Source organism: Cygnus atratus, chromosome 23, assembly GCF_013377495.2.
Source record: "Cygnus atratus isolate AKBS03 ecotype Queensland, Australia chromosome 23, CAtr_DNAZoo_HiC_assembly, whole genome shotgun sequence".
NCBI lineage: Eukaryota > Metazoa > Chordata > Aves > Anseriformes > Anatidae > Cygnus > Cygnus atratus.
Window position 1 is genome coordinate 5,918,332 of NC_066384.1, and position 19,939 is coordinate 5,938,270.

At 56.9% G+C, this 19,939-nt stretch overlaps 1 protein-coding gene across 1 annotated transcript; it reads left to right on the top strand.

Annotated features, from left to right (window-relative positions):
- The first annotated feature begins 1,743 nt into the window (after positions 1 to 1,743).
- Positions 1,744 to 9,900, top strand: SERINC2 (serine incorporator 2). The gene is made up of 10 exons (XM_035565148.2): positions 1,744 to 1,830; positions 6,018 to 6,179; positions 6,619 to 6,806; positions 7,238 to 7,317; positions 7,487 to 7,624; positions 7,747 to 7,916; positions 8,007 to 8,097; positions 8,191 to 8,326; positions 8,630 to 8,845; positions 9,251 to 9,900. Exons 1-10 carry the CDS (start codon positions 1,792 to 1,794, stop codon positions 9,387 to 9,389), a joined length of 1,359 nt encoding a protein of 452 aa, XP_035421041.1. The 5' UTR covers positions 1,744 to 1,791; the 3' UTR covers positions 9,390 to 9,900.
- Positions 9,901 to 19,939: the final 10,039 nt, after the last annotated feature.

The following is a 19,939-nucleotide window of genomic DNA, read 5'->3' on the forward strand; positions in this document are numbered from 1 at the left end:
AGCTCGTGGCAGGGGCACATCTCACTGCACAGGAGACACCCCACAGTTAAAACTCACAGGGTGTCATTAATTTCTCTCCTGAAGCCATACACCAGGAAACCCCAGGCCCTCCCTGGCAGCATCAGCTACTCCAGAGACAAGACGTGGGTGGGACCTGACTTGGAGCTTCCAATGTGTCCCAATTCACAGCAAATAAACTCAAAATACCTCCTAGCTAGGGTGTTTGCAGAGGACAAGCTCCTGGTTCAGAGCCGTGTCTGAGGACCTGAGCCCTTCCCCATGAGCTGCATTACCCTGGCCCCTGGGGTGAGCACCACGGTTTAAAAAGGATTTTAAGGTACCTGACCGTGTTCAGAGGAGGGCAACAAAGCTGGCTGGAGGGCTGGAGGGCATGTCCTGGGAGGAGAGGCTGGGGGCACTGGGTAGCTCTAGTTTGGAGAACTGGAGGTTGAGGGGTGCCCTCATTGCTCCCTACAGAGGGGAAGCAGCGAGGGGAGGTGCTCACCTTCCCCGGGGGATGCTCGGACCAGACGTCGGTGTGGTGGTTTTACTGTGGTAGGCAGCTGAACGCCACCACTACCGCTCTCTCACTGCCCCTCCTCAGAAGAGGAGGGGAAGAAGAAAAGGAAAGAAACAACTCACGGGTTGAGATAAGGACAATTTAATCAAAGGAAAAATAATTATCAAGGGAAAAATATTATTAATTAAATAATTTAACTAAAGGGAAAAGGAAAATGGAAAAAGGGGGGAAAAAAAGGAAAGAAAAACAAAGACCATGTGGAAGCACAGAGGAAAGAAATTTCTCCACTTCCTACCGATGACTGATGCTTGACCACATCCTTGAAGCAGGGCCTCAAGGCACGTAGCCATTGTTCAGGAGGACAGATGTTTTCACAATGAGAGCCCACCCTCCCCCTCTGCTTGCTTTTTCCACCTCTTATTGCTGAGTGTGACACCACATGGTGTGGAATATCCCTTTGGTGGGTTTAGGGCAGCTGCCCTGGTGATGTTCTTTCCTCCCCTCTTGCCCACCCCCAGCCTGCTGGCTCTGGGGGGCTGGAGGGCGTCCTGATGCGGTGCCAGCACTGCTCAGCAGTAGGCACAACACCGGTGTGATACCAGGGCTGTTCCAGCTACACGTGCAGAGCACAGCGCTGCGTGGGTTGCTGCAGGGAAAGGTGACTCCATCCCAGCCAGACCCAGCACAGTTAGGGAAAACTTTCCCGGTTGTCAGACACGGGAACAGGCTTCCTAGAGAGGGGGCTGTGCCTCAGCTTCAGCAGTAGTCTGGCAGTGGGACTTGATGATCGCTGTAGGTCCTTTCCAGCCAGAACTATTCTATTCTACTCTACTCTACTCTACTCTACTCTACTGATCCTATCCTATCCTATCCTATCCTATCCTATCCTATCCTATCCTATCCTATCCTATCCTATCCTATCCTATCCTATCCCATCCCATCCCATCCCATCCCCTCTAACACCTCCCTTCCCATCTCCACATTCCCACCCCACTCCCCGATTCCCATCCCACTCCCGGGGCTGGGACATCCTCCAGCAGCCCCATCTCCCCCCACCCCTTACTCTCCGGCTCCCCCCCCAGCACCCCCCACCCTACTGACCCGGGCTCCTCGCCGTGCCGGGGGGACCCTCCCGTGCCCCCCCCCCCCCCCCCCATACCCGGAGCCCCGGCCCGGGCCCGCCCCGCCGCTGCCCCCGCCCCGCCGCTGCCCCCGCCCCGCAGACTCGGGCCCGCCCCGGGGAGGTGCCGCGCCGGGCCCGGGGACGCACGATGGGGGCCTGCCTGGGGGTCTGCTCCCTGCTGAGCTGCGTGAGTGCCGGGGCAGCGGGCGGGCACCGCGGGGGGAACCGGAGCCGAACCGGTTCCGAGCCGCAGCGGCACCGGGTTCGGCTCCGGGACGGGACCGGAGGGGGCCCTGGGGAGTGCTAGGGGCACCCGGGGCGGGGGGGGGGGTTGGGGGCACCCGGGGGCTGCGCCCCGGTGCAGTTCTGGGGGGGACAGGGGGCAGCCGGGCCCGCTGCAGCCCGGGGGGGCACAGGAGGCACGGGGCGGGGGAGGGGAAGCGGGGGGGTGCGGCCCGGTGGAGCCGGAGGGGCGCAGGGGACCCCCAGGGGAATGCGCGGGACCCCCCAGAGGGTGCCCCCCTCTGTACCCGGGGAAGCAGGGGACCTCTCGGGGGTTGTAGGGACAACCGCGGGATGCCCCCCTCTATACCAGGAAAATGCAGGGGCCCCCTTCGGAGTTTAGCAGGGGACCCCCGGGGGTGCCCCCCTCTGTCCCCGGGGGAAGCAGGGGACACCCATGGCAGGGGGGCTCACCGCACCCAGGGCTGTCCAAGGGAGCCCCGTGGGGTTCGTCCCAGGGAGATGCGGAGCTCATGAATGTCGTGCTCAGGGGGATCCCACAGTACCAGGGCACCCCCCAGGGGTGTATCTCATGCACCTGGGGGGGCTGTGGGGAGCTGGGGCACTCTTCTTACAGCACTGAGGGAAAATGGGGTCCTGCCTCAGCACCCAGCTCCAGGGAGGGTTTGGAGTATCCTGGGCTCCCGGGGCATCCCAGAAGGGGGGCTCACATCCTGCCCCGATACACCCCGGGGTGGGAAGCAGGGGCTGACACCCCCCTGAGCCATCCCCAGCATCCTGCCTGTGAACGAGGGGCTGGGAGGGGGGCTCTGTGCGGGTGCTGTGCCCGGTGCTGTGCCCGGTGACGCAGGTGGGTGCTGCCAGTGCTGTGCCTGGTGACACGCGCCCGGTGCTGCCTTCCTGGGCACGGGCTGGGGCAGGTCCCCGAAACCTCCCCGCCTGGCTGGGAACGGGAACGGGGCCGGGAACGGGGCCGGGAACGGGGCCGCTTTCGCAACTTGGCCTCAAAGTTCTGAGGGTTTCACTTGGCCCCGTTGGCAGTATCAGAAAAGCCAGGAGTTACTCCGGGGCAGGGCTGTGGAGGGTGTTGACATAATTCTGGATATTTCCGCCCCCCCCCCCCCCCCCCCCCCGAAAACGTTTTGGCCCAGGGTAGAGTCACTTATAGGTTCTGTGTAGGGTCAGACCCCAGCATTTTGCCTGGCTGTGGGGGCGATGTTGGGACCTGGTGCCCTGGGGTTCCCACCTCCCCAGCCTGCGCTGACCTCGTTGCCTTTGGTACTGATTAATCTGCCAGCTCATTAGATGATGACTGGCTGCTTGGCGTTGCTTTTGGTTGACTCAGTCTCTGCATCCTCAGGGGTGTGGGGGCGAGGGCAGCCTGCAGGAGGGGGTGGTGCTGGGTTGCTGTTGGGTTTGGGCTGTGTAAACGGTGCCCGTTCTGCGCCGACTGCTCCCGCAGCTGCCGTTTTGGCAGCGAGCTGTATTTTGTGAGGATGTCGATAGTGAAACCGGAGGGATTAATCTTTAATCTGTGGCAGCTGAAACCTGACGCTTCCTCATCAGTCCACCACATCTGTGGGCCGCTTCCCTTCGTTGGCTTTTTCTGTCCTGCTGGATCCACCTTCGTACTCGTGGGCATCCTGGAAAGCCCACTGGGGAGGTGCAACTGGGCGCTTCCAGTGCTGTGTTCCTACAGGAGGCTTCTCTTGCCTTTAATCCCCTTGCTTGCTCAAGAAAAACAAAGGAAAAGGCTGAAATCAAGAGCTGCCTCTTCCTTTGTAAAGGTGCTTGAGAAGGGCAGTTTGTAGGCACGGTCCTCTGTGACAAAGGGCCTCCTGGTGACGTGGAACTCTCAGGTTACCGCCCTACCCCGTTATGCTGGGCGGTGCCTCCCTGTGCTTGCAGGAGGCCATAAAACCTGAAATGAGGCCACAGAGCTTGTCCTGAAAGAGCCTACCCTAAAGTCCAGCTCTGGTTGGACCTGATGATCTTAGAGGTCTTTTCCGAATTCAATGGTTCTGTGACTATGGAAAGCTCCAGGGGGATGTGGGCTCCCCAGAACCTCGTACCTGCAGCACAGTAATGCACATATCCCAGGGAAAATGGGATGCGTGGGGTCGTGTCTCCTGCAGGGTTTTGCAGATGCTCGAGCGTGGGGTGCCGTGCAGGAGCATTCCCGCGTGTGAGCGTATCTCCCGGCCGTGCCCAGCCCGTGCCTCTCTCCCTTTTGTCTGACTCTAACCAAGCCCTCGTTGCTTCATTTCTCTTTTAAGCAGAAAGCTGTGGGTGCTGGGGATGAGGTTCTGCACAGGCTTTGGGTTGTGCTGTGATGCCTTTGCACATCTTGCCATGCATGCCGTGGTCACCCTGCGACCACAAAGCCTGAACAGCCTCAACGGTGGGAAGTGACGGCAGCAGGGGGCTGAACCCCCAAATTCAGCCACCAAATGACAAACCGCATGATTTTTCAGGCTGTTTTCAGTGGCCATTTTCTTTCTTTTTTTTTTAAATTTATTTTTTCAATTTGAAGGTTACATACAATAAAACTGACACATTTTAAATGCATTCTTGCGCAAATGGTGCGCTTAATGAGCCTACAAGGAAGTAATCTCGAATTGAAGGCTGCTTTTTCACGTTCTCAAGTCAAAAGCATGAAGTGATGTCCCTTGAGCAGCTCCGTCATGGTCCCCGAGGAAAGGTGGGCTCCTCTCACCTGCTCAGCACAGCCTCTGGCTGGGCTGGATGCTGTATACGTCACGGAGGAGCTGATTTTGCTCGAGCAGTGATGTGCTGAGGTTTCCAAAATAATTTCAAAGCTTCCTCTAGTGATTTTGGGGTGTCAAAGTGAGCGCTGTGAACCTCCACGCTCCTGCATCTGAGGAGGAAGCTGCACGTTTGATGTCCTTGCACAGCCACCCGAAAAGCTGTGTTTCTTTTCTGCCATCTCCGTTTTTTCCCCACTAATTTTAGGATAGAGGGATGTGTATTTTAGTTGATATGGACAGATATTTAATTAACATTGATTGCTGGGCACAATTAAGGAAGTGTGTAGCCTTTTCTGGGTAGTAATGAACACACAATGCACACATCCGTGTTACGGGAGGGAGCTGAGCCCTTCCAGTGTCTGCAGGCCTGTGGCTGGCTGAGGCCCTTCAAGTGCAGGGCAGAAAAAGCTGCTAGAGGGGAAGAATAAAAGAGTCAAAAGCAAAATAAATCGATGAAGTTACTTGCAGATAGAGGGAAAGCAGTTTGGTGGGGGCCAGCAAGTGGGATAGATATTTAACACAGGACCTTTTGCTTGTATGACCTACGAGTGGGTTAAAGGTTCAGAAATGTTTCTTGAAATGTTTCTTACGTTGTTTATTCACTAACTTTATGTCCTTCTGGGAAATGGGGGTTTTGGACGTGGCCCTGCAGATGGGTGGCACCCTGGAGGTGATGAAGGGCTGAAAGTTGTCCCTGTCCCGATCAGTCACATCCGGACCAGGACGTGGTGGCCAGGGCTGGCTGCTGGCCGTATCCTGCCCTCCTGCCTCCTAGCCAGCATTAAACCCGACTTCATGCAAAACCCCTCGGTTATTCTTCCTTTAAGGGCCGTGATTGCTGCTCAGGGTGCTCCAAAACCTTGTAGGCATTAAATAAGCAGGTGAATATCCAGTGGGAACAACGTTTCAAGGAGCGGCAAAGTCAAACTTGTCGAAGGCCAACTGCAGGGATGCAAACAGCATCTCCCGAATGCTTCTGTCACCATGGTTTGTGGGAGCTGGGGATTTGGGCCACCAGAAACCACCGTGGACTTCTGAGGATGTTGTGCCTCAGTTTTCCCACCTGTAAAATGGGTTTAGCAGCATGGCTTGCAGGGGGAGCTGGCTTCCCCATGATGCTGGTATGGGTTTTTTCCCCATCCCCTATTCGGTTGAAAAGGTAGCCTTAAATTATTTTGTGGACTGATTCGAAAGAGACGAGGCTGCAGCGGGGCAGGGCCTTTTTTCATGCAACGGCTGGAAAGAAAACAACAACAAAAAAACAACGAGGACGTGGATGTCCCCAGGACCATCTGCAGCAATTTCCGAGCTGGGTGGTTTCTGCGGCGATCCCCTTCCCACGGCCCCCTGGCTCTTGTTGCAGGTGTCCTGCCTGTGTGGCCCCGCATCATGCCTGCTCTGCGGCTGCTGCCCCTCGGCCAGGAACTCCACCGTCTCCCGCCTCCTCTTCACCTTCTTCCTCTTCCTTTGCACCCTCGTCTCCATCATCATGATCATCCCCGGCGTGGAGAAGGAGCTGCACAAGGTAACTCCTGCTGCCCTCGCAGAGGTTGCTGGACTTGATCAGGCTGGGGAAGGGGTTTAGCTTGGGATGGGTACGCGAGGCTGAATCAAAAAGTAATTTTTTTGGCGCGTGATGTTGCTTCTGATGCTTTTTTCCAAGCATCTCACCAGGAGAGGGTGTCATTGACCCTGGCTTTCCACGGAGATGACAATGTCATGGGATAAATTCCTGCATTATCAGTTTTTCCCAGCTGTCTACCCAAAAGGTTTCCTACATCCCAGTTTGGGACCTTTTGGGAAATGCCAGTGTCACCTCAGCTTCCCAGTGCCCTGCAGGGTGGCTTTGGCTGGGTCACCCCACCAGTGTCCCCAGCTGCGCCACCCTCTTGCTGGCCAGGTGATGGTGCGGGGTGCTCGGGGAGCAGCCGGGGCGCTCGCTCCTTATCTCCCCACCCCTGCAGCTCCCTGGCTTCTGCGAGGGCAGCGGCTCGGTGCTGGGGGTCCAAGTCCACGCTGACTGCAGCGGCTTCCTGGGCCACAAGGCCGTGTACCGCATGGGCTTCGCCGCGGCCTCCTTCTTCTTCCTCTTCGCCGTGATCATGGTGTGCGTGCGCAGCAGCAAGGACCCGCGAGCCGCCGTGCAGAACGGGTGAGAGAGCCCTCGCACTTGGCTTGAAGCACGTCTTGGGGGAGCCCATTTCATTTTTTTTTTCCCTTTTTGTCCCCGTTCTGTGCATGGGGAAGGGGGGGATAAAGCAGAAAGGAGGTTTGAGCTTGCTCTCAGGTTTTGGGTTGAATGCAACACTTTTGGGGATTGTACACCCCAGTGCTGCATGTACTAGCAGGTGCAATGTGCTGGGAATTTTGGGATTTGCCCAGCACCACTCCCATCTGGGGGATGCCTGGCCCCTGGCTCCTGAACAAGGAGCCGAGCAGTCCCTGAGCATGTTTCCCTGGGGATGCTGGTTTGCGGGGGGGGTCAGCAGAGCCCCCGCCCCAGTGTTTTGGGAGCTGCTGGGGGTTCACTCCTAGCGGTGATGGTTCCCGTTTGCTGACCCTGCCTCCTCTCCCCTCCTGCAGCTTCTGGCTCTTGAAGTTCATGGTGCTGGTGGGGCTCACGGTGGGGGCCTTCTACATCCCTGACGGCTCCTTCACCTCAGGTGAGGGGCTGCAGGTGGGCAGTGGGGGGGCCACGGGGTCTGCACCATGCCAGGGGCACCATCCTGCCCTCCGCATCCGTGTGTCCTGGCACTGGGTGCTGCCCCGATGCACCCAGCGCTGTCACGTTCCCATTGCTAACGTCTTCCTCTCTTCCTCCCGCCACCCAAGTCTGGTTCTACTTCGGCGTGGTCGGCTCCTTCCTCTTCATCCTCATCCAGCTCATCCTCCTCATCGACTTCGCCCACTCCTGGAGCCAGCTGTGGCTGCGCAACGCGGGCGAGGGCAGCGCCAAGGGCTGGTACGCAGGTCGGTGCGGCTGCGCCTTGCGCCCTGCTGCCCCAGGAACCTCATCCTGGGGCCGGGAGCTGCCCTGCAGCGATGGCCGGGGCTCTGCTCCAGCCCCCTTCCTTTTTTCCTTCCTCCCCCAGCCCTTTGCGCTGTCACCTTCATCTTCTACGCTGCCTCCATTGTGGCCATCGCGCTGCTCTATGTTTACTACACCAAGCCCCAGGGCTGCACGGAGGGCAAGGTCCTCATCAGCATCAACCTCATCCTCTGCGTCATCGTCTCGGCCATGTCCATCCTTCCCAAAATCCAGGTGAGGCGGTGGGGGGAGCCGGGAGGCCGGTGGCCCTGCCACCTCCCCCTGCGCCAGGATAAGCCCTGAACGTCCCCATTGTGTTTGCAGGATGCCCAGCCGCACTCGGGGCTGCTGCAGGCGTCCCTCATCACCCTCTACACCATCTTCATCACCTGGTCCGCCCTGGCCAACGTCCCCAGTAAGCACAGGGCATCCTCAGGCTTGCTGCCTGCCGCTCGGGGGGGGTGTGAGGCTGGGGACAGGCACTGACACCCCTGCGTGCCCCCCCCAGACCAGGACTGTAACCCCACGCTGCTGCTGCGGAACAGCACGGGCTCAGCAGAGGCTGCCCAGCCGCTGACAACATGGTGGGACGCCCCGAGCATCGTGGGGCTGGTGATCTTCATCCTCTGCACCCTCTTTATCAGGTGAGAATGTGGCGCGTGGCCCCTGGGACCTCACGGTCCCTCTGCTTGCCCAGAGGCACCGGGAGGATTTTAGGGGAATCGGTGCTGCAGCTTGTTCCGGGGTGCTGGCACCAAGTGCTGCCTGCAGAGCCATCCTGCTCCCTGGCACTGGGCACCCTGTGGGGTCCTGCTCACAGCTTTTAGGGTGTCAGGGGGTTTCTGCACGAGCCACATCTCCCAGACTGCTCTGCCACCCTAGGGACACTGGGTGTCCCCATGCTGGGGCACAGTCACCCTGATCTGTCCGTCCGTCCGTCTCTGCAGCATCCGCTCCTCGGACCACGCGCAGGTCAACAAGATGATGCTGACGGAGGAGAGCGGGGCCGGGGCGAGCGCTGGGGATGCGGCAGCGGCAGAGAGCGGGGTGCACCATGCCTACGACAACGAGCAGGACGGCGTCACCTACAGCTACAGCTTCTTCCACCTCTGCCTCCTCCTCGCCGCCCTCTACATCATGATGACGCTCACCAACTGGTACAGGTGGGCATCCCCCTGCTCTGCTCACCCCTTCTGTGGGGTTCTCCTCGTACTTGGGCTGGGCACGGCTGCTGAGGATGGGTCCACGTGTGAGCAAACTTCACAGGCATCCCAATCAGGGTTAATTATTTGGAGGTGGCTGAGCGCCCTATGGATGCGCTCTGGGTGTGAGTTTGCTGGGTACCCACTTGCAGCATCCCGCCCCCCATCCTTGCAGCATCCCCCCTGTCCTTGCAGCATCCCCGCTGCACCCTGGGGACATGGGGGGAGCAGGGAGCCAGCCCCGGGGTGTCCCAGGCTGCAGCACCAGGGCTGCATCCCCCAGCACGTGGCTGGGGACCTCGGGGCTGGAGGGTGCCACAGTGCCAGCGCAGCGCGGTGACGGATGCCACCCTCTTGCCCTTTCAGGCCTGACGAGAGCCTGCGGGTGCTGAGCAGCCCCTGGACGGCCGTGTGGGTGAAGATCTGCTCCAGCTGGGCCGGGCTCCTGCTCTATGCCTGGACGCTGGTGGCTCCGCTGGTGCTGCCGGACCGGGATTTCAGCTGAGGTGGCCGCGGGCATCCCCCCCCAACGCCAGGGGCAGCCCCAGCTCCGCCTCGGCCCCAGCCTCGAGTTTTGCACGTGGGTTGTGCCTTCTTGCAGGTTTTCAGCCTTAATTTAAAAGGGATAAAGTGCCAAGCAGGGACAGTCAGCGAGAGGGCTGGGACTTCCCTAAGGACGTCTGTACCGCTGTTACACTGCCCGTGCTTGCCTCGTGCCTTCAGCGGTGCCTCCAGCCGCCCTCCTCTCAGCCTTTCGAGGGTTGGGTTTGCACGAGCTGCTCTCCTCTTGCTTGGTGCCCCGGGACCGCGGTGCCTTCTGCAGGGGCTTTGGGGACTGGCCGTGACAAGGAGATGGGACCTGGCCACCAGCCTCTGCTGCTTCCCCAGCCAGCCTGGAAGAAAGCCAAGCTGGGGGCTGCGTGTCGTCTGTGTCCCCTCCAGCCTTTGAGGGTTGGCTGACTCCCCCAGGGCTCTCCCTGCCTCCTCAATAAAGTCTTGTTTGGAAAAAAGAAAAAGGCAGCTTTGTCCTTCTGGGGTCTTTTGTGGGGCCTTCTGGGGCATGTATGTTATGGATCCAGTGCTGGGGTGAGGGCACAGCGTGCGTGCAAGCAGGGGAGCAGCGTTTTGGGGCAGGGTGACTTGCGGTAGGGAGGCACAGCAAGCCCTAATCACAGCGGGGGCACCCCGGGATGGGGTGGGTGTGCAGCGTGGTGGGGGGCATGGTGGGGTGCAGCCTGTGCTGTGCTTCTGCCTGCTGCACCCTACACCCTGCACCCCGCATCCACCATCCTGCACCCCGTATCCTTCATCCTGCACCCTGCGGGAGACCGGTGCTGGGGGGCACAAGCAGATCTGGGGTGCACAGCAGGAGGGGGTGTGCAGCACGGCGGGGACCCCCCCCGTTCACGGGGGCACCCTGGGGGGGCCGTGCCCGGCGGTGGGCGCACGCCGCGCAGGGAGTCCCTGGGGACGGGGCGGGGGGGCTGTGCCCCGGGGGCCGCTCCCGGCTCCTTCCCTCCTCAGCCCCGGGGCCGGACCAGGGAGGAGGGAGCGGGAGGGGCCTTGGGGGAGCTATGGGGGGAGCCGGGAAGGGCCGGGGGGGCCGGGCCGTGCGGCTCAGGCGGGTCCCGGTGGCAGCCACGAGGTGGTGCTGGCGGCACGCGCTGCGGGGCGCGTCCTGCACCGTGCATCGTCGTGTGCTGAGGGTCCTGCCCTGCCCCGTGCGTCCTCCCCCATCGTGCGCGGTGTGTCCGGCATCATGTGTCCCGCGTGCTGTGTCCTGTCCTCTCCTGTCCTGCGTCCTGCGTCCTGTGCCCTTCACGGCGTATCCTGCATTGAGCGTCCTGTCCTGCGTGCTGTGTCCTGCGTGGCGTATCCTGTCCTACACCGCGTGTCCCGCACGGTGTGTTCTGCCCTGCATGGTGTGTCCTGCCCTGTGAGCTTTGCCCTGCTCCTTACACCCTGCACCTCACAACCTGAGTCCTGTGCCCTGCTCCTTTCATCCTGCACGCTGCAACCTAAGTCCTGCACGCTGCACCCTGCACCCTTCATTTTACATCCTGCATCATGCACCCAGTACCATCCATCTTACGCCTTCATTCATACTGCAACTTGCACCCTATACTCTACATCCTATGTCCTTTAACCTGCATCATGTCTTGTGCATGCTGCACCCTGCATCCTGCACCCTGCACACTTCAGTCTGCACCCTGCACCTTGCAGTCTGCATCCTGCACACTTCAATCTGCATCCTGCACCCTTCACCTTGCACCCTGCATCCTGCACACTTCAGTCTGCATCCTGCACCTTGCAACCTGCATCCTGCACACTTCAATCTGCATCCTGCACCCTGCACCTTGCACCCTGCATCCTGCACACTTCAGTCTGCATCACGTACCCTGCACCCTGCGTCGTCCATCCTCCCTCTGTCACCCTGCACCCTGTCGTGCAGCCTTCACCCTCCACCACCATTCACTTTGCACCCTGTACCTTGCAACCTGCACTCTGCAACCTTCCTGCAGCCCCCTCTAGGAGACCCGGGGTGGGGGTGAGCAGAGGAGCTCCGCAGCTGCAGCCAGGCTGTGCAGAGCTGTGACATGTCTTGGAGTGGCCAGCAACTGCCTAGGTCCCCAATGCACCCTAGGCAAGTGACACTTGCCCACACAACGTGGTCCCCACAGCCTGCAGGGCCCTTCTCTGCCCTTCTCCATACGAATTTACTGCCTGCATCTCCCACTGTGCAGGAGAGCCAAACCTGCTGCAGCTGGAGGTGATGCAGGGACAGGCCGCCTGTGCCAGCCCCCCGCCAGCAGCACGTCTCCTGCTACGGCCGGAATGCCTCATCCCCGGGATTTTCTCTGAAACAAGAAATCCTTTTTCTTTTCTTTCCTTTTTTTTTTTTTTTTTTCCCAGCTCTCCAGCTGGATCCAAACAGCTCTAGTGTGAAGCTGCGGGAATAACCCAATGGTTTGTTGGTCATTCCCATGAATCCTCTTGGGAAGGTCTGAATTGCACAAGGTGCTGCTACGAGATTTGTTTCATTTCACCCCTATCCAGTATCGATCAGAATATGGATAGTCTCAGCTCCCTGATTTCTTTATGGGGTATTTCAGACCTGTAGCAAATGCTCCCCAGTGCAATTATCATTGCACACCCAAAACATCTGAGGACACTGGGGCAGGTGAGTAGGGGGGCACATGGGCGTGAGCCCCAGCAGCACTGCAGGCTGCCTCCAGCGTCCCAGCATCCTTCTCATTTATCATCTGGCTGCAGGGCACCTTCAGTGGAAGGTCAATCCATGGGGAAGCCTGGCTGCTATTGCAGCCCCTGGCTGTATAACTTAACAGAATTACACACATGCACACACACACAAAGGAACAAAAAAAAGACCCTGTAGCTCAGGACAGGGTAACATCCCGAGAAGGATGTGCCACCATACAGTCCAGAATTATGCTTTGCTTGATGTCTCTGATGGAAAAGGGGTGCCCAGGGGAGAGTTCGCACACACAGCCACTATATAGAGGCAGCAATCTTCTAAAAAAGCCTTTTTGTGGTCACTGTCACTTCCAAAGGGAAACGGCCCGGTGCTGTGCATGTGCCCTGCATGCATTCCATGAGTGGAGCAGCCCTTTACATTCAAATTTTCTGGGTGAATATTTCGTGATCAAACAAATATCTGCCACATTTTGCTCAGCAGAAAGTGCCCAGGTCAGGCCCCCCCCCCCCCCTCATGCTGCTCTCGAGCCCCAGGCTGAGCAGGATCAGGCCATGCATCAGCCCATTGAAACACCTGTATCAGACCCCAGGCCCCCCCAGCTGTTATTGCCCTAATTCACTGTCCCTGGGGGGGGGCACCTTGGCATTGTGGATCTCAGGAGGAATTAGGGCAAAGTAGGAAATTGAGGAAAGCTCAGCAGCTTGCTTTACCAAAGATAATTGTGATCGCTGCCTTGCCAATTTGACTGGAATTAAGTAAAACAGAGGTGGGTGTAGGCTAAATCCCACAGGGGATGTCACCCTTCTGAAGCCCTGTGGGACACCAAGGGGTTCAGGACCTTGGTGGCACCTTCTGCAGCCCTCAGGTGGCTGGCAGAGGGGAACGCCAGGCCCAGGGCTGGGGGTCCCAAGCTGAGCCCCCCCCAGCATCAGTTTATTCTCTTTAATGCACGGTCTCTCCTGTTTTTATTTTATTCATGGGATTAACACATCAGGCAGCAGCCGGACTGGCTTTTGCTCAGAAGAGGAGGGGAAAGCGTTTACATAATTCATTTAAATGAGGCACCCGGGGAAATCCAAATTGGACTTCCAGCGTGTTTACAGTGCCACGCAGAGCCCCATGATCCGCATCTGGAGCCATTAATGCCTCCCAGACGGACCACAGAGCATGTATAATTAATTGTGGAGCAGAGCCATTGCCCAGCCTCCGAACAAACGCTCTCCCTCCCACTCAGAGGCAGCTTCATCAGCCCTGCACCCCCAGGATGGGGATTTATTTCAGGCATCTTTCCTGTCTCCCAAGAATCCCAACCAAGCCGACCCAACCGAGCAGCCAGGGAAGTGGGGGGTAAAAGCAGACAGAGGAGGGACCCAGGGAGTTGTTAAATCACAGCTCCTTTGCTGGCCTTGGGGATGAGAAGTGGTGATGAGGATGATGGGGTCTGCATTCCATAGCACAGCCCATTTTTCTATGGCATCAGATTTTTCTTCCATGCAAAAAGGAGAGATTTTGGACCCAACAGCAGCCCACGTGCTTCTGGGGCTGCTCAGGCTGCATTTGCCCCCAGACATCCCCATGTTGCTTTCTCCACCTTCAGCAGTGCTGAAGAGCGGAGGAGGGATGAGAAGGAAGACAGAGAGTAAAAAAAAATCATGCTTGAACCCTGCTGCCAGAGAAACATCTGTATCTATAAATACCCGTGATGTGAGTGGGAACAGGCTGTGTCTCCTGCAGCTCCCTAAGGCAGCGGAGCCACCTCGCCCCGGCTAACCTCATTCCAGCACATGTTCCTGTAATGCACACGAGTTGCTGCAGCTTTGCAGGTGATTTTGGGGGGAAAAAAGGAAAAAGAAAACACCCCCAAAAAAATCCCAGCCAACCGGAAAAAAAAAAAAAAAAGAAATCATCAGTAGCCCCAAGGGACCCTCTGGCATGTCCTGGGCCACATGCTGTTTCCAGCTCGTGGTTTTCCAAAAGCTCCCAGGCTGGTGACACTGGGACACGATGTCCCTCTGCAGGTCCCCAGCCCATAACCACCCCTTTTGCTGAGGTTGGGCTGAGCTTTGCCATCCCCCCCAGCCTGTCTCAAGAGTGCCTGGACCATCTCACACCATGTGCTGTGCTTACACCCTGCTGGTGTCTTTGCTGGTGCTGGGGCTGCACTGGTGCAGACAATGCCAGTTTGGCAATGGGTGAGGCTTTCCAGATCCCAAAGTCGAATTAACTCCGGGTCTAGAGACATGCGGTCAGCCCTGGATGAACTCAAATCCCTTCTCAGACAACACAGAGGCAGCAAGGGGGTGATGAGCTTGCTGGGACTCTGCAGCCCCACATTACCCATGCAGCAATTGGGGGGGGGGGGGGGGGGCACGTATGGGACACCCTTCAGGCAGCACCCTGGGGTCACCCCACATTGCTCATCACACAGCACACATCCTTCATCCCTTCTTGGAGGCAGGAGGCAGAAGAAACAAGCACTGCAAGAGCTAATAGGACATTTGCTTTCCCTGTCCCAGGGCTCCCTGTCTCTCTCCAATGCTCCTTTTGGGATTTCTTTCCTCCAAGCCACGCAGCACCACCGTTGTTCTTTTCTTTCTAGTATGATCTATGTTATCTGTGTTTGGATGGAGGCCACGAGCATCCCCTCCAGCCTGGGGCTGAGCACAGCATCATTTGGCTTGAGAAAGAGGGGCTGAGCCCCCCCAGGCTCCAAAGATTCCAGCGAGGCTGAGCAATGAGTGGAAACATTTGCTCCAATAGACGCTTGCACCTTTGCCTCTATCTTTCAGCTGGGTCCCATTTGCAGTTTTTTTTCCCTTCTTTCTTTTTGGCTTCCCTCCACCCAAAATGCCGTCGAGGCAAGGAGTCACGTCCCAGCCTTGCAAAGCCTGGGCTGGTTCCAGGTCCCGGAGAAAGCCCAGCCCCGGGAGCATCCCCTGCCGCCCGGCACGTAGGGCTGCTCCAGATGTCCGTGCTGGGAGCCCTGGGTGCTGCCGCACGTGTCCACGCTGATGGGAGCTGGGGAAGAACAGACGGGCAGCCAATGTCACCCTCCTCCATGGGGTTTTCTTGGGTGCACACCAGGAGCAGATTTGGGGCTTTTTTTTTTTTTTTTTTTTAACTCCTTGTTACAAGCAGGGTTTTTCAGAAGCCATCTCACTCCTCTTTTGCTCTCTCACTCATCCCCTTCTGCCCCTGCAGCCGGGGCCGTGCAGCTCCCCACATCCCCAGGGGCTCAGCAGCCTCCCCAGGGCCATCCCCCCGGTAACGCTGCAGTCGCAGGGCCGTTGGTGCTGTGGAGACTTAATGCCACAAAGAGAACACTTTCCTCTCTTCTCCACTAATTATAGCAGTGAATTCCAATGCAAGAAACAAGTTGCTCCCCTTGGTATTGAGCAAGCAACCCGCCCACCCCCCCGCCCTGGTTGCAGAGGGGTCTTTAATGGCACCTTGGTGCAGCCAGGCGATGCGGCAACATGAGCACTGGGCAGCCTGCCCTGGGCTGCAGATTTTCTGCTCCACGCTCCCTGGGAATTATCCCATGACACCTGTAGCATCCCTACCGGGGTCCCACTGAAGGCTGGGGTAGGTGTTGGTTGCATTTTGGGGGGCCCAGCAGTCCCTGGGCTGTTGGTACCCGCACAATGGAGATGCCATTTAGTGGGTGCAGCGGTGGGGATGCATTGAGCTGGCTCCCTGTGTCGAACACCCATGGGACCAACCCTTCCCAGCACTTCAGTCTCATCCAGGCTTCCAAATGCAGGTGGCCCATTAATAATCAGCACGATTTGGGTCAGTAATAAATAACGTAACATCACACCCAGCAGGGCTCTCACTGGAGCACCCGCAGCCAGCAGGCAGCACGCGTTGCGCTGGGGGAACATCTGCAGAGCCACTTCTGCGTGCTGCTGCAAACAGCTTTTGTGCTGGAAATCAGAGTCAAAGGGAATTGTTGCCGTTTCACTGACTTGGAGGAAATCTGATTAAAACACAAACAAGCTGAAGGGAATTGCACTGTACACAGAGCTGCCTGCCAGCCCAGCCTCCCTCTGTCCTCATGGATGGAGAGAAGGGACCGAGTGCAGGCTGGTCCCATCCCATCCCTCTGCTCTCCATCACCACACAGAGCAGGAGCCCCCCAGGCTGCTCGGTGCTGCTCACACTTGCAGTCAGACTCAACCTGAGCACACACTTCTTTGGCACTATTCCCTGCTTGGGCTGAGCAAGGCAATGCCGCTAAGCCATGAGAAGGAGCAGCTGGGCACACACAGCCGCTTGCATCCGCCTTCTCCCAAAGCTCTTTGTATCAGCTGCAGGGCAAAACCCCAGGGATTTTGCAGTGGGGCTGCTCAGGGGGAGATGGGCAGCTGGAGGAGAGTTGCTGCATGCCAGGGCTACTGGTGTGTGGTGGAGTTTGGGTGGCTGCTGTGTGACAGCAATGTGCTATGACCGCGAGGAAGGGATGCCCAGAGGTGGCAATCAGTTTTTGCTCAGCTCTGTATATTTTCTATGATTTATGCGGTTTGCAGGAGGTTGGACAGGGGAATGTGAAGGAGTCAAAAGGTAGGAATGGAAATAAGTCAGTCTGGAGGCTTGCATAAAAGCACGGAGGTGTCCTAGTGTAAGGCAGTGACACTAAATGTGCAAAATACTTTGGAGCTAATGTAGTAGGGTTGTAGTAATGTAGTTGCAGGAACCTTGTAGCTCAATCCCTGCACATTTGTGCTATTAATGGCTTTTTATGCACTGAAAAGTCTCTGCTGGTACTCCAGAGAGGAGAAGCTTCAGGCTGAGCTCTGGGGTCTGCAGCAGGGTCTGGCACACGGCAGTGCCCGCTCCTACAAGTCTGCAGCTTGGATTTGCAGAAGGATTTAAGGGCTTAGCTCCTGCTGCTCAGGCACCCAAGTGCCTTTGAGGGTCTGGGCAGGAGGATTTACGTGCAATTTGTCAGTGTCATTTTGTTGCTTCCAGTGGAAACAGCTGGGACGTGAGGACAGAGGAGGGTTCCCCTTGCAGCCATGCCCTGGGCTCCGCTCTCCAAACGCGCGCTGCAGCTGCAGCAATGCCTGTGGTCCTTCTGGATGCTGCGGAAGGACTCCAGACCTGGCTGCTGGTGGCTTTGCATCGCTCTTTCTTGGTGCCAGATAGCTTTGACTTCTCTACATTCTTGGGGTGAGAGCTTTAGCCAAAGTACCTAAAGTTCAATAAACGTACATTTGGGTGCTGGAGACCACAAAAGCCCCCAAATCTCTGCTGCAGGTGCCCAGCTGGCAGCACGGGGCTCTTCCTGGAGCCATTCCTCAAAAAATGAGCAGCCACACTGGGGCCAGCCCTAGGGACCTGAGCAGGGAAAGCAAATCTGCAGAACGAGCCTCCCTGCCGTGCCCCGGTGCCTGTCCCCACGTCTCCCCAGGGACAGCAGCTGCTTGGGCTGCCTCTCCCTTTCTCACAGTCTTGTGCTGTGCTCATCACGAGGATATCAAAAATAAATGAGCGGCTCTGGCCCTTGCCTGGGGAGTTGCAGCCTCCAGGGCTTGATGCGGCCACGGAGCTCAGGGCTGTATCTGTAAACCCACACGAGCCCATGAAAACCCTAAATACATCAGTCCCGACAGATGTTTCTCGATCTGCGCCCTAAATCCTTGGAGAAAAGTTAAATCCCTGTGGGACGCATCCTGCTGCATCCCCTCCATGCAAACCCCTGGGGGCTGCCCGGGCTGTAGCCGTTCCCAACCCTCCGCTGCGCTGCTCCTGTTCCCTCGTCCCCGTGCTGTTTTGGGGTGAGGCTGACTCACGCTCAGCTTGTGACCGGCTCTCAGCCCCGCTCACCTTCTTGCCCAGCTCCCACCAGCTGCTCGTCCCATCCTGCAGTCATTTTGTGGAGCAGCTCAGCTTGCGGGGGGCTTGTGCTCGCTCCTCTGGAAGGGATTTTTCACTTCAACCACGCTGAATTTTCAGGAGTACTTTGAATGTCAGCCCTGGCCTTCTGCTAGTGGCTTAGGTTTAGGTGCAAGGTTTAGGTTTAGGTTTAGGTTTAGGTGCAAGCTGGAAAATGATGATTTTTTGTTCTCCTCTCAGAGCCTGGCCCCACACAGGGATGCTGAGTGGCACCATCAGGAGCAGGTCCTCATGGCTTCAGAACCTGGCCTCTGTGCCTTGCTCATGAGAGCAGCAACTTAACCAGTGCCAAAAGCTTTGCTTAGCAGAGATATTGGACTTCTGCTGTATTTTCCTTGCCATTACTGCACATGGAGACGCTGGGGCTCGATGATTTTCTGGAGGACATCGAGGAGGCCCATTTAGAGCAGAAAATAGGATTTTTGGCCCCAGATTGCTGCTCTTCCCCTCTCGCGTGAGACAGGTCCAGGGTGTGCACATATGTGTTAGTTTTCATGAATTGAACAGCTTGGTCTGTGCTGAATGGCAGCTTCTGGTTTTCCTAAGCAGGGCTCCTTGAAGAAAGGGCTTCACTGCCAATGTCAGGGAAAAAAAACATAAAGATCCCACTTAGAAAAACTTTGCAAAGGCCAAGTGCTGTTAAATGAGCTGAGGTGATATAGAAATTGTCCCTTCTTACAAAAATAAAGGTGTTTTCCATCACCAGGGTGCAACTGAATGCACCAGGTTTCCTATGGGCAATTGAGAGGTGTGGCTCAGGTTTCAATTAAAAAAAAAAAAAAAGAAAAAAAAGAAAAAAAAGAAAAAAAAAGGTATTATGGCCTTTTTTTTTTTTTTTTTAATTCCTAGGAAATTTGGCTCAAAGATCTCCTTTGTTCACCAAGTATTTTCATGTTCTAAAGCACTCTGAATGTAAAATTTGAGGGTGAATCATATTTTTGCTTTAAATAAAACCCCTTCCATACTTAAGAATGTGTTTGTCATCGATTGTGTGACTTGTGTGATTGAGCGGTGGTTAGAAGAAATAAGGCAGCCAATAATTATCCCGAGGCTCCACCAAGGTGTGCTTTATTGAGGAAGACACGATGAAAGAGGGAAGAAAAAAGATTTTTTATTAGAGCAAATGATATAGCTAGAATATAAGGACCAGCTTTTAACCACGGACAAGACTATGTCCATGGATAACAGCAAGCATGTCCTTTTTTTCCTCCCCATGCTATTTAACCTGCTGATGGCAGTGACTCACCCTGCAGACCTGCCTTGCTTCCCTCCTCGCACAGGCAGAGCTGTCACCGTGCTGTCACACCAGGACAATGAAAGTCATGTTCTCATCTGCAAGGTGGATGAATTTGTTAAGGGATTTTTTGGAGCAGGTCTAGACACAGGGAAACGCTACATTTCCGTGCTGCAGGCCCCACCTTGCTCCGGTCGTTTTTCTGCTAACTGAGGAGCCCAGGGAGGTGCCGCTGGTCCTGGCAGCCAGCAGCTGCCTCGCACTTTGGTGGCCTTTCCTCTACTAAATGTCGTGATACTTTTTTTAGGCAACAAAGGCCACTTTGGGGAGCTGGCCAAAGAAGTTGGACAGCCTCCTACAACGTTCACCTGTCGGATGCAAGCTCAGCATTGCTCAGCCCAGGCCGTGAGAAGCAGCCACTGAGGACCATGTGCACAAGGGCCCCATCCACACGGTGCTGTGATGGGCAGAGCCCAGTTTTCTGTTCATCTTCCCATTTTGTCTCATGTGCTCCCTTTTTTGAGGTGACCCAGCTGAGCCCTGCGCTGGGGCCATGCCTGCCCTTTCTGCTTCGTGGGTCTGTGGAGGAGGAGGAAAGCAGGCAGGGAAGGAGGGTTTTGGTGCCATGGCTTGTGAGCAGTTTTGGGACATCCTCCTAGATGAGAGAAGGGGGGTCATGGTCCTCGGCAAAACCTGAGCCAGAAGG